Consider the following 13,146-nt stretch of genomic DNA (forward strand, 5'->3'; position numbering starts at 1 on the left):
CCTTGTTTATTATCTGTATTCTTACATCGAGGGACTAATTGTACAAAATAACGGGAAAAAAAGACAGGTTAACTAAACACAAAGTGCAAGCTACCTGCTAAATTGATTAACAATGCTTCCCACCCATTGTTTCTTCTATTAACATATCCAAATTCCCCGCCCTTAATAACTAAAACACTTTTTCTGGCCATTCTAAAAATTATACTTAACAATAGTCTACCAGACTTCTTCATATCTAGAATGAAAATTTACAGAAACTCTAATCTAGTAAACATGAACTTTGTGTAAATATATTACTATAATAACGTATGATAATTTACCAAGAATTAAGAAACACTTAATTTTGAGTGGCATCTATTAATCTATCTGGTACTGCACTTATATTCTATCATAGTAACCAGAAAGAACATGATAAACTGATAATCATTTGTCGGCCAGGAATTTGGGAACTAAGCAAGATGAACTACAACATAATATGAAGACTCCATTGTTATTATAATTAGTGTACAACTAAAACATATATAAAGTCAGCAAGACAGCTATGCATGCAATTTTTTTTTAAATAAAAATCAAAACACCAAATTTAACAACTCATTGCTCACCTCTTATCAACAAGATCAGTTTTGTTTCCAACCAAGACAATAATAACATCAGTGCCGCGTTCTTGGCGTACCTCCTCAACCCACTTGGTAGTGTTCAAAAATGATTGCCTGTCTGCATGAGAACAGGTTGGGAAAGTATTCAAATAGGGTTAATATTCAAATTCATCCCTGAAAGTATTCAAATAGGGTTAATATGAAAAGGGGACATAATACACACACAAAACCATATGATTATCTTTGTTTGATTTGCAATTCAGTTTCCAACTGGCAGAACCTTATTATCAGAAACAACCATCTTTTAACGAAGGCACAGCTCATAAGCTTCAAAAGCAAAGAGAGTACTGTTTCTTATTACATTAGCGATGAAACCTTCAAACCTGAAGCTTATTTATTGTTTCATGTAGTTCTCTTTCTCTTCTTAAGACAACATCAATGTGTCCTTTTAATTCCTCCTGAGCCTCAGACTGGGCTCTAAAAACAGCAGTCTTTAGATCAGTTGTAACCTTTTCCCGCTCTTCTTTTCGCTGAGTCCGCTCTTCTTTAAATTGATCAAGGTAACATTTTGCAACAGACTCCTTGGCTGATCGTAATTCCTATAAAATGGATTGTTGATTAGGTAAGACATTGTAGACCACATATTAATATAATAAAGAACAACTTGAGATTGAACATTTTTATTTTAAAATCTGGATACAGAGTTTTAGGAGAGAACATAAATTGAAAACACATCAGTTACATACACTTTCATGACGATCAGCAGCAACACGGTTGTCATTACACAAAGAGGGTGTGTGGTTCAAGTATTACTTTATTACAAAGATTCCATTCCCATGGGAACCCAAGGAGAAGGTGGGAATTGAAATGATGGTATTTTGATTTCCTAGAATCAAACTTGCTTGAAAATAGCTTTTCAAACTTTGAACCAAATATGGGCATATGATATTTCCATCTTAAAATTCCTAAGAATTATTTATAATTCCCCCAACTACACACCCAAAGTATCAATTAATACCACTTGATTCTCCAACTGCTTCCTCAGCTCCTGCCAAGAATAAGATAGGATACAATTAACATGAGGAAAAAGAAGGGTAAGAAAGGAGGAGTTGACAATGCTTAGAATATTGCATCCTTTTAAATTAATGTACTGTGTTTGATCTTTGAAAGCTTCAAAAATCATCAAGAGAAATGGGACCCCCGCGGGCACCAATGCCTAAGCCTTTCAATCTCTTGCTTTCAGAGGCACAACCCTCTATATATTCAAGATAAGAAAAAGTAAGACAGAAATTTTAAAAAGCACCACAAACTCAAATAAAACAAAGATCTATATCAACCCTGATGTATCTTTCACATAACTTTCTGATAGAAAATTACATTATATATCATAATTATCAATTAGATGTTATATAAATTTCACAACGAATAGGAAGTAAACAGTTGATCACATGAAGTTATATAAAGAAGCTGCAAATTTATAGGAAATTTATGAATATCACAACATGCTATAATATAATTTTCAAGCTTGAATTCAATAATGAACATAATAGGAGTAGAATGCTATAATGACAAAAACTAGTAATTAAGTTTGGTTAATCATAACATTACCTGATTTGCACTAATGTTGTTCGAATCAATCTGGAATCGCACATCATCCACCAATCGGCCAATGCAGTGCTCATTGGCAGTTAGTAAAATATTAATTCCCTGGTCAGAATCAACCATTCAATCAAATCAAATCAAAATAAGGAGGAGTAATCGATATACAGAAAAAGAACAATAATAATTAGACGGAGGATTTATGTCTTTTAAACAAACTCGTATTTTCTGATTTTTTTATATATCTTTCTCTAACAGACTCCGACATGATCAGTTTTGGTCAAATCTTTTCAAGATAAAATTTTAAAATTTAAAATTCAACTAAAGATATCATTATGACTTGTTCCTAATTAATTTAAATCAAATTTCATCTTAATAGATTTGATATGATATGATATGATTAAATTTAAATCAATCAGAACATAATTAATAGGTAGTTCGCTTCCCTTAAATTATGTTCCACTCCTCTTTCTCGTCTTGAATATTTTCATTCTTGGCTTTCAAACAAGTAAGTCATCGTTGATCTTGATCACAATGGCTACAATGTCTAACGATGAGTTAATAGAGATATTGTCTTGGTTACCTGCAAAAGCAATCCACAAACTCAAATCTTCTTCAAAACTCTTTTCAGAGCTTCCAAAAACTCCATACTTTGTAGCAAAACAAGCAGAAAACTCATTGAAGAAAGATCGTTCTTCATGCTTCTTCATTCAAAGAGATGACATTCTGACTCACAACGACTGCCTCGAGTTGCATCCTTTGCCGGGAGAGGAACTTTCCTCAGGCGTCCCTGAAAACATGCTACGATTCATCGCAAGCTCGCGACTCAAGATTCTAAGCTCAAGCAACGGTTTACTCCTTTGTGTTCGTCGATCAGAATTGTTTATCATCAATCCAGCAACTTGTTACCTTTTATATATTCCCCTCCCCAACCACTTGCAGCAGCGAGGGAATCTTCATAGTTTGTCCATGACACTGGAATGCGACTCTGATGATTACCGGTTGATTCTTTTTGACAATGAAGAATGGAGTTCATATTTTGATTGCCATGTTTATAGTCATAAACAAGGTGCTTGGAGCTTAAGGAAGAACCGTTTCTTTGCTGGATCTAGGAATTTGAAATTTAACATGCCTGTGATTTGCAATGGCGCCATTCACTTCATCTCGGATTGCTCCAGATATCTTGCTAAAAATAGCACTCATTTTAGGCCTTATATCATGTCTTATGAAATCTCGAACAGTGATGAAGATGAAAACGTCGAAACCAAGTTGTTAAGGGTTCCTAAAGAAGCAAGAAGGGGCTCCCATGATTTCAGTTGCCGTATGAGTATTTTCAAATGGGGAGAAGTTGCTGGCTATCAAACTATTTGCTTAGTGAGATTGAGAAAGCGTGTGTTTACGGTTTGGATTCTAACAAACTATGAGTCGAATTCGTGGAGAAGGATCTTGAAGGTGAGAGTGAAAGGAATGGGTTTAATGGAACAGAATCCTGAGATCAGAGGTTTTACCGTTTTGAATAATGATCTTGTTTTTACTACGAAGAAAAAGGTCTATTCATATGGTTTATGTAGTGATAAATATATGGTGCTCTCGGAAATTTGTGACCATGGGTGTGACTCTAGATTTGTTCATTTTGTTCCTTATTCAGATACTCTTCGTCCATGTGGAATTGGTGCTAAAAGTTTGCATCCTTATTTTTAATTAAGGAAACCTGAAAAGCCAGAAAAGTTAGAATCAGTCACATTAAATGACTTAATTAGGTTTACATAATTAGAGGATGAACAAGACTCTAAATTTTATTTAATATCAAATATATTTAGATTCCAATTTTTTTTGCCGTCGTTGAATTGAATATTTTTTTGTGACTGTCGTTGAATTGATAAAATCCCATGTATGATTAAACATTTTAATTTTTATAATAATAATAATTTTCTCTTATTATAATACTGAGCATTTGATATTTTTTTATTTAATTTATATTAATAATAACATTTTACTCCTACCACTATAATCTAAAACAACATGTGCAGTTATTGGATGAAATTATACAAAAATCACGTTCTGCAACCGTTTCAGAACCCTCTTTCTTCCTATGTCATATATAAAAATTCAACCTATGTAATAATCCTACGCCCTTCATCAAAATTTTTCTTTTCTCTTCTCTTCAATATTGTCATACATTCGATTCTACCCTCTGCATTGATTTCTACCTTCATTGCCACTGTTGCTACAACTCTGCGTCTCCGAGTCAGTTGAACTGCATCTTTCTCTTGCTTTTCACCACAATTATATGCAGAACCTCCAAACTTCTCCCTCGAATCAGGAGCAACGATGCCAATCATATCCCGGAGTGCTGGCCGCTCATTCCGTCTAGCGGCAGCATCGTCAGTGTTCTGACTCTCAGCCACCACAATATTTGAATCATGCAATGGGCCACAACCTTCGTTATTGTCCCTGCTTGGAGATTCATTATCTCCATGCACAGAAGGGGCTGTACTGCAAGCCCAGCTGCCAGCAACTTCGGAAGTTAAAAGGTCTTCTGTTCTGATTGTGCCTCCAACTTCGGTATCCTCAATAACTTTTTCAGTGTCTGTAGGATCATGTAATTGCAACGGATGCAAAACACGATGATCATGGGCTTGCTCCTCAGTTTCTTGTACATTTACATCATCATCACACTGCATATTGTACCATCTAGAGGACCATAGTTATTCAAATCAACATGTTTTAAGCCATAATTTGAAGGACTTTCAGTTCTAGTACCGCCAGCACCTCCATCCATCATAGCTGTTGTGGCAGCACCATCAATATCAGAACCAACGCCACCTCTTAAATCATGATCATGATCTGCACTGTTGAACTCTGGTGTATTTTGGCATTCTTGACTTCTCACCTCACAGTCATGTTTCTCAGTGACACTGGCTTCATTGCTTGAGGTTTCTACTTAATCTCTGCTGCGTTTCTGTGTAGATGCAGTTGATCCTGCCTTTGCAGCATTTTTGCTATGGTATCCTTCAACTTCTCTCTCTCTCCCAGGGGTTCTACTAACAGTAATTGCTCCTGTTGCCCAGCAAACAGGATTTGTATCACCTCACATGTTGAATGAAATGCCCGAAGTTGTGTTTCCCTACATAACATCGTTGAACATTAGTGGTCTAAAATTCTAATATCACAATGAAGTAAGATGCAGGTGAAGAAGTTGCATCCTGAAGCGGAGGTGTAAATCAGCATGTAAAGTGACTATTATACCGAAGCAATTTATGAATGAATACTGCATTCGGAAATTTTCATTGAAATAACAGAGTAAGAGTAGAGTGTATATATAAAAGAAATGTTTAGTAGTGCATATTCTAATCAAGACAACACAATTAATCATCCAGAAACCTGCATTGTTGTTTAGGCTAAGATCATAGCTCTCGAATTAGTAGTCAAGAACTATAGAAATAGAACCTTATAATTTTGTGGTCAATTATTGACAGAGGAAGGGTGTATAAATAGAACAATTGTTTTTAAAGTAGCAATAACTCTGAAGTTTTCACTAATAAGGCTCCCCAAACCCTACCCTTTTTTATGTCTATTTCTATGTCCATTACACTTCAATTCCGTTTTTCAGAATAGTTCAAGAAAATCCAATCAAAACCTATGAAAGTATACACTATTTATGATGATTCTAGTTAAAATTTACTATTCTTATCAAATTTTACTCTTGACACAAATTGTTAATGCAACGAAAAAGAAACAAAGAAGCTGGAAGAAGTATTGCAACTTGAGTCTACATTGGAAAATAAGATGATCGTCTTTACTCATTCAACATAATTTTCAAATCATACACATCTCATTATTATAATAAATAACAAGAAATAATGCCTTACTGAAGCTTTAGCCTTTCCCTGGCACCTCTTAACCTCCGCCTCTCTGAATCAAGATCTTGCATTGCAGCATTTATCTTCTTTTTTCCTGATCAAGTTCTCCAATTTTCTGCTCCATGAAATACCATGTATGTTCAGCTAAATATTAAACAAAATATGATAAAGGCAACATGATTTTCACCATGAATAGGTTTAAGAGTGTGCCATAAAAAAACAACAAAAAGATAAAGGTTTAATATATCTGGAGGTGCCCATAGTTTCCCTCAAGTTTCATTTAGATCCATATAGTTTAAAAGTTTGTAATTAATTCCATATATTATACAATAAATTTTAATCAAGTCCCTATAACTTAAATGTTTTTAGTTAAGTCTCTGTATTTGACAAACATTTTTTAACAGGTCTCTTTACTATAAAACTTTTGTGATCAAGTCTCTGTGTTGTACCGAAATTTTCGAGAAAAACAGGGATTTATTATCCAGTATAGGAGCTTCATTGCAAATTCGTTTAACCAAAGGGACTTGATTTGAAAAACATGTCAACAGTATAGGAAATTGACTAGAAATGCTTAAAGTATAGAGACACGACTTGATTAATTATTCTTATATGATATAGAAACTTGATCCCAAACTTTTAAACTGTAAGGATGTAATTCATAATCAGGTACAACTACAGGTGTCTCTGGAGTAACCAAACAAAAGAGTTACCAGACTACCTTTACTCCGTGTGCAGTGGTCAGCCTCTCTTCATGTAATCGGTTTTTCAATTGGGGAACCTTACTATTAGAGACAATTAGCTTCTTCTTGGTATCCTCCTAAAACAGGAAAGAATGAAGTGAAAAAAGTCTTTATAAAGTACATAAGTTGTGGATTTCTTATGTCAACAACCAAAATCTAAACCATACAAGATTCGACGTCAACATCTCGATGAGCAAACGCCTTTCTCTCTCAGACTCCTATAATATATCAAAGGGACAGACAGCTTGTAAGCTTCTTAAAATGTAGAGTACAATTTCTTATTCCTTTATTATTAAGAACTATCAAACCTGAAGCTTATTTATTGTTTCTTGTAGCTCTTTTTCTCTTTTAGCAGCAGCATCAGTGAGTCGTCTCCATTCCTCCTGTTCCCGAGAAACACTTGAACCATTTCCCATGGCAGGTTTCTGTTCTGTGGTTACTCTGTCAACAACCCCTAGCTAGTTTCTTCTGTTTCGGATCCACAGTGTTCTGTATTGCTTTGTGATTTTAGTTCCTGTACAATAAATCATAAATTAGGCACCACGCTGTATCTTGCAAAATAACAAAAAGAATCAACAGAATACAGAGAAAGATGTTATGAATCAGATATGCTTTTCTTTTAGATTAAACATTTTTTTAGAATCTATAGCATGCTGAATTAAAGATCACATACGCTTTTCTTCTAGGTGAAGATTACACACTAATAGAAACAAAGAAAGAATAAATTAAGACAGTTGTTGAAGGATTTCATATAAATTTCTTGACAAGACAAGAAAAACCATTTTTATTAGGTTTCAGAATTAATAAAATATAGATTTGTTACAAAATTTATTTTGAACTCTTAAAACCATTCATCAATATTCAACAACCCAAACAGCACCAACAAAACAACATCGTTCAACAACTTGCTTAACTTCATCTTGTCTTTTAAGAATAAGCCCATAACATTATAAAACAATGTAAAATTCTAATGACCCTGCAAAAGTTGATATATATATATATATATAGCTTCAAGCATAAGATGCAAACACTATAAATAGGATTTCAACACTGAATTTGGGATTCTCTCCCAAGTGTTATTCTTCACTCCTTAGTTTCAGATAGGATGGGAGTGTCAATGAGGAGAGGAACGAAATGCTATTTGTTGTTTAATAAAATTCTGTTGGAGTTTATTTTTACCATAATAAAATTTAAAAGTAACTTAACTAATGATCAGAGACGAGTATTTTTATAAAAGTACCCATGGTGGACATTGTTAACTTCCACCATATTGCAGGTATATTCACATCTACCTCGCCATATCTTAATTGAACCATAGCAAGTATAATACCTTTCCTTTATCTCACCAGAAATCCCGACAATTGCATATGCCGTTCTTAAAATGATGGAATCGACTTGCATCTCTCACTATTATCTCCCTATTTGTTATGAGTGTCATAAACTTTATTGCAGAATGGCAGTCAACACAAATTCTCAGATTTTTTGTAACTAGAATGGGATTGGAGGGGCTGATATTAAGAAGTCCAAATGCAATGGCTAATTTTTCACTATGATATAGGAGAATCTGTTCTTTCTCCTCTTCTTCAACATCATGGAGAACAAAATTAGAATCTGCACTGTATCCCAGCCTTTTCATTTGCACTAGCAGCTCCTGTAATTTTTTATTTATGGATGCTGATTGTGGATGAGATTGATCCCCGCCAATAAATCCATGGATTACGCTAGAGACCTCAACCCAACTGCATCCCGGGCTTTTTTTGTAATCTTGATGCTGTTGTATTGTTCTGATTTGTGCTGCATCGTCCCATTTCCCAACAGAGCTATAGATGTTTGACATAAGAACAAAGTTTCCTGCACTTTCAGGTCCTAGCTTCTGGATCCTCTTTGACACTTCTTCCCCCATTTCAATATTTCTGTGGGTCCTACATGCAGCAAGCAATGCACTCCATACACGAACATCAGGCTCGAATGGCATCCTTTGAATAAAGATGTATGCTTCATCCAAATTTCCTGCTCGGGCGAGAAGGTCCACCATGCAAATATAATGTGCCATTCTTGGAGTGATGCTGAACTCTTGGTTCATGGCATTAAACCAATATTTCCCTTCCTTGACAAGCCCTGAATGGCTGCAGGCAGATAAAACAGCAACCAAGGTCACATCATCTGGCTTCAAGCCTGAAAACTGAAACTCATGGAACAAAGAAAGTGCCTCTGCGCATTGCCCATGAATACCATAACCAATTATCATTGTATTCCATGAAACCACATCCTGTTTATGCATCCTATCAAAAACTTTCCTGCTGATATGAATCTTTCCACACTTTGAGTACATGTCAATAATGGCATTACAGATGGATGACTCCGACGTGAAGCCCCGAATGACTGATTATCCATGGCAACAGGCCCCATGTTGTAGAGCAGCCAAATGTGAACAAGCTGGTAGAAGGGCCATCATGGTTGCCAAATCTGGTTCAAACCCAGACAACTGCATCTGGCGAAAAATAAGTAAAGCCTTCTCAGCATGGCCATTTTGCACACATCCTGACATGATACCACTATATGAAACTGTATCCTTTGAGGTCATTTCCTCAAGAAATCCGACTGCGTCCTCCATCATCCCACACTTAGCATACATTGATATGAGTGAGTTTCCTACTGTTGTATCTAAGTCCATCCCTGATTTAATCATGTAACAATGTAAGCTTTGCCCTTTGTTCAAATCAGTAAGCTTAGCACAAGCTCAAAGTATGCTTGCAAGAGTAACTGGTGTAGGGTTTAACTCATGAACATGTACCATCTCATCAAAAAGGGCCAATGCATTTGTCATGAAATCACAAGCAACATATCCTCCAATCATAGCACTCCAACATATCTCATTCTTTTGCTTCATCCGATCAAAAATCTTCCTGGCATAAGATAAATGATGGCATTTAGCTTACATATCCAAAAGACCAGTTCCAACAACAACACTGTCACTGAACATTTTCCTTAAAGAGTAACCATGGATTGCCTTCCCCTGGTTTAATGCATTAGCTTGTCCAACTGTGGGTAAAACTGCTACAATAGTTGAAGAATTGGGAACTATTTCTGCTTGTTGCATTTGTACAAGTAACTCCATAGTTTCATTGTGAAGTGTATGCAGTGAAAACCCAGCAATGATGGCATTCCATGCCACAATATCCCTGCTGGACATACAATTAAATAAGGTTTGTGCTTGAAACAAATCTCCACATTTGGCATACATGTCAACCAAGGCTGTGCAAACATAAACGTCCATTTCGAGACCAAGTTGCTCGGCATGCTTGTGGATTTCTTGCCCAACTTGTATATCTTGCAGAGCCGAACAAGCTTTGAGAATAAAAGGGAAAGTGAATTTGTTGGGTGTCACCCCAAGTTGCAACATCTTATAGTACAAATCTATGGCTTGTTGAAAAGGTCCATTCCAGGCATAAGCTCTGATCATCATGTTCCAACAAACAACACTTGGGTTTGGAATTTTCTCAAACACTTGGCGGGCAAGTTCAACTTCATTAGATTTAACTTAGAGATGAGTAAGCTTGTCAAGGATAATGGAGAAATCTTTGATATTAGAATTGTTCTTAATGATATGTTGATGTATAATCTTCCCTTGAGAAAGAGATTTGGATTGAATGCAGGATTCAAGTTGGGCCACGTACCAATGATTTGACTCAAACTCATCTCTCAACTGGAATCTATTACAACATAATCCAGGAATTACCTTTTTAAATCCTGGAATCTTCAACTTGTCCCCTACTTTTAATAGAAACATGCTTGCCTTAAAGAGGTTCACCATTATACAAAGAAACCACAAAGAGGAGTGGGGAAGGAGCGGAAGATTAAACAGACAAAGATAAAAATAAGGTTATTTATTTATTTATTTTGCTTCTGTGTACAACATTGGAAAGTGTTTGGTTGAGTTTTGACTTTTTTATAGCTAAAGCAATTAGATTCTGTTGAAGTCGAGAATGGATCCTTTTTTTGTTTTAACAATTGAGGGAATAAAGTATGATCTCTCACCATTAATTTTATAAGTGGGACAAAAAATAAATATGAGAGACAGCGTAATGAAGGGTTAAAGATCACATTTTACGCTCTTAATTTTTTTTAACAATTGAGAAGATTCATTTCTGTTGAAGTCAAATTACAAAAACAACAATCAGAAAAAAGTAAAAATAAAAAAAGAAAATCTATTCATTTATAATTTATATTATGTAAAAGATTATATCAAGGCTATTTTTTTCTCTATGAAAATAATAAGGGTGGTGTTAGGGAGCCAATGACCTAAGCGTACAATATGTATAATGGTTTAAATCTTTAGTCCATAAATAAAATGAACATCACCCATACTATCCAAAATAACCATCGGATATCAGAAATAATAAACATCTCATATCATAAAATCACTCATCCCAAAAATTTAAGTTGATTTTGGAGTTCATTAAGGATCAAACCCTTGACCTTTCGGATCTAGAACTCTAATACCATGTCATGAACTCACTCATCCCAAAAACGTAACCTGACAGGACAATGTAACACTAATTATCATATCTCTAATACTTCCTAAACCTCCATTGTACACATTGTACGCTTAGGCCATTGGCTCCCTATACTTTCTCAAACAATAATGGTGTAATGCAATGAAATGAACGGATGAACACAAATTTTACTGTTATGGTGTCAGTATAAATCGTAATATGCGTTTTACCATCTTCAATCGTTTTTTTATTTTTTTTGTTTATCAAAATAATAAAACGCAACTTCCATTTTATTGTTTTCACGTTTTATTTTTTTTGAAACAACAAAACGCAACTTGCGTTTTTTGGGGTGTCAAATTTTGTTTGAATGACGCAAAACGCAGGTTGCATTTCTAGGAGAAAAAAATATTTTAATCAAGAGTGTGTCTATGTATTTTTTGCAAGGTTCTGAAAACCGGACCGGACCGGCCGGTCCGACCGGTTAAACTGCGAACCGGAACTCATTACGGTTTGGTTTAACTTATAAAACCGTTAATTTAAAAATCGCCTAAAAATTATTGAACCGGCCAAGAACCGGCCGGTCAGACCGAACCGGAACCCGGCCGGTTTTGCTGAAATGGTACCGTTTTGGGTTTTGGATAAAAAACAAAAAGGAAAGCGTTCGGCATTCAGTCTCCTCCTCCTCTCAAACTCACTTTCAAACATAGTTATAAGAACCGGACCGGTGATCGAACCGGTCAGGTTACTGGTTTACTGGTTTCTTGGTTCAACCAATAAACCGCTGGTTGAACTGGTAAAACCGGTTTCACATGAATAAAAAATATAAAATAGTAAAAAATTTAGTAAAGTGATAATTAGGTTCTTGAAATTTTTGACTTCAGATTAATTAGTCCTTGAAAAAAATAAAGTATCAATTTGGTCCTTCACGACAGTAAACCATGGATACGTTATGTCCCTCTATCAATTTATTATGTGAAATTTAATAGTGATGCTTATATATCTCTACTAATTAATCCTAAGTCAAAATCTTCGAAGACATACTACTTAACTTAATATTTTAAAAAATTTAAAATAAATATATTAACTAACATTTTAATAATAGTATAAATCCTAAAGAATTATATATTAAAAAAAAGGTGAGTATAAAACTAAAATTAAATTAAATAAATATAAAACAATTCAATTATGTATATATATATTAACTAGCACATAAAGTATAAAAGTGACAAAGCAGCTTGGTGGCATACCTTGTTGAGTGCAACAAGAGAGACATGAGTTCGAGTCCGGCTGGAGCACCGTAGACCTGTGAAATGCTGGGAGCACCATAGGATCGGCCAGTTCGCGCATTTGTATCGAACCGGCCGGTTTTAGCCGGTTTCTGACGAATCGTCCAGTTCTTTCCGGTTTAATTGCGTGTTCGGTCCAAACTATAAATTGAATCGGCCAGACCACCGGTTCACCGGTTTTTCGGTCAAACCGACCGGTCCGGTCCGGTTCTTATAACTATGCTTTCAAACAAAAAACAAAACCATAGCGCAGTAGCCTCCACCGCCGCTGCAAGGAAGGAGACACTGCCGCCGTCCGTCGTGCCATCGTCGTTCTTGAGCTTTCCAACCTCTGTTCACTCCAACTCCTCTCAACTCTCACTCTCTTAAACGAAGCTATCTTCCCCCAAAAAGAAACCCTAGCTTACAATAGCTTCCACCGCCGCCCGTCGCACTCAGAAGCTTCTGTCCTTGTCTGGTCGTCGTCGTCGTGATCCAAGTCTCCAACTCCTCTCTTCAGTCACCAATCATAGTTTTTTCCTCGTTCTCCGTGTCCGTCGTCTGGTGTACCTCTGCTCAGCCACGCT

The 13,146-nt window shown here is 35.7% G+C and overlaps 2 protein-coding genes and 1 pseudogene across 3 annotated transcripts; 1 reads left to right on the plus strand and 2 right to left on the minus strand.

Moving 5' to 3' along the window:
• Window positions 1-2,729: 2,729 nt before the first annotated feature.
• LOC130975541 (uncharacterized) lies at window positions 2,730-3,896 on the plus strand. The gene has a single exon (XM_057900325.1). The coding sequence runs from the start codon at window positions 2,730-2,732 to the stop codon at window positions 3,894-3,896; it is 1,167 nt and encodes a 388-aa protein (XP_057756308.1).
• A 306-nt stretch (window positions 3,897-4,202) lies between these two features.
• LOC130976604 (uncharacterized) lies at window positions 4,203-7,000 on the minus strand. Of its 2 annotated transcripts, XM_057901511.1 has the most exons (3): window positions 6,777-7,000; window positions 6,068-6,173; window positions 4,203-5,322 (listed from the first exon to the last, which is right to left on the minus strand). In XM_057901511.1, exon 3 carries the CDS (start codon window positions 4,877-4,879, stop codon window positions 4,310-4,312), a length of 570 nt encoding a protein of 189 aa, XP_057757494.1. In that variant the 5' UTR covers window positions 4,880-5,322; window positions 6,068-6,173; window positions 6,777-7,000; the 3' UTR covers window positions 4,203-4,309. The 2 variants fall into 2 exon arrangements, with proteins under 2 accessions (XP_057757494.1, XP_057757495.1); XM_057901512.1 differs by lacking the exon at window positions 6,777-7,000 and having other exon boundaries at window positions 6,068-6,209.
• Window positions 7,001-7,039: 39 nt separating this feature from the next.
• LOC130976603 (pentatricopeptide repeat-containing protein At3g16610-like) lies at window positions 7,040-10,724 on the minus strand (annotated as a pseudogene).
• Window positions 10,725-13,146: the final 2,422 nt, after the last annotated feature.

The sequence above is a fragment of the Arachis stenosperma genome, chromosome 4 (genome assembly GCF_014773155.1).
Source record: "Arachis stenosperma cultivar V10309 chromosome 4, arast.V10309.gnm1.PFL2, whole genome shotgun sequence".
In the NCBI taxonomy this organism is placed as follows: domain Eukaryota; kingdom Viridiplantae; phylum Streptophyta; class Magnoliopsida; order Fabales; family Fabaceae; genus Arachis; species Arachis stenosperma.

What these genes read in the sequence shown, in the direction of transcription:
- LOC130975541 (XM_057900325.1), top strand. Translation starts at nt 2,730, where the DNA reads ATGGCTACAATGTCTAACGATGAGTTAATAGAGATATTGTCTTGGTTA.
- LOC130976604 (XM_057901511.1), bottom strand. Translation starts at nt 4,879, where the DNA reads ATGCAGTGTGATGATGATGTAAATGTACAAGAAACTGAGGAGCAAGCC.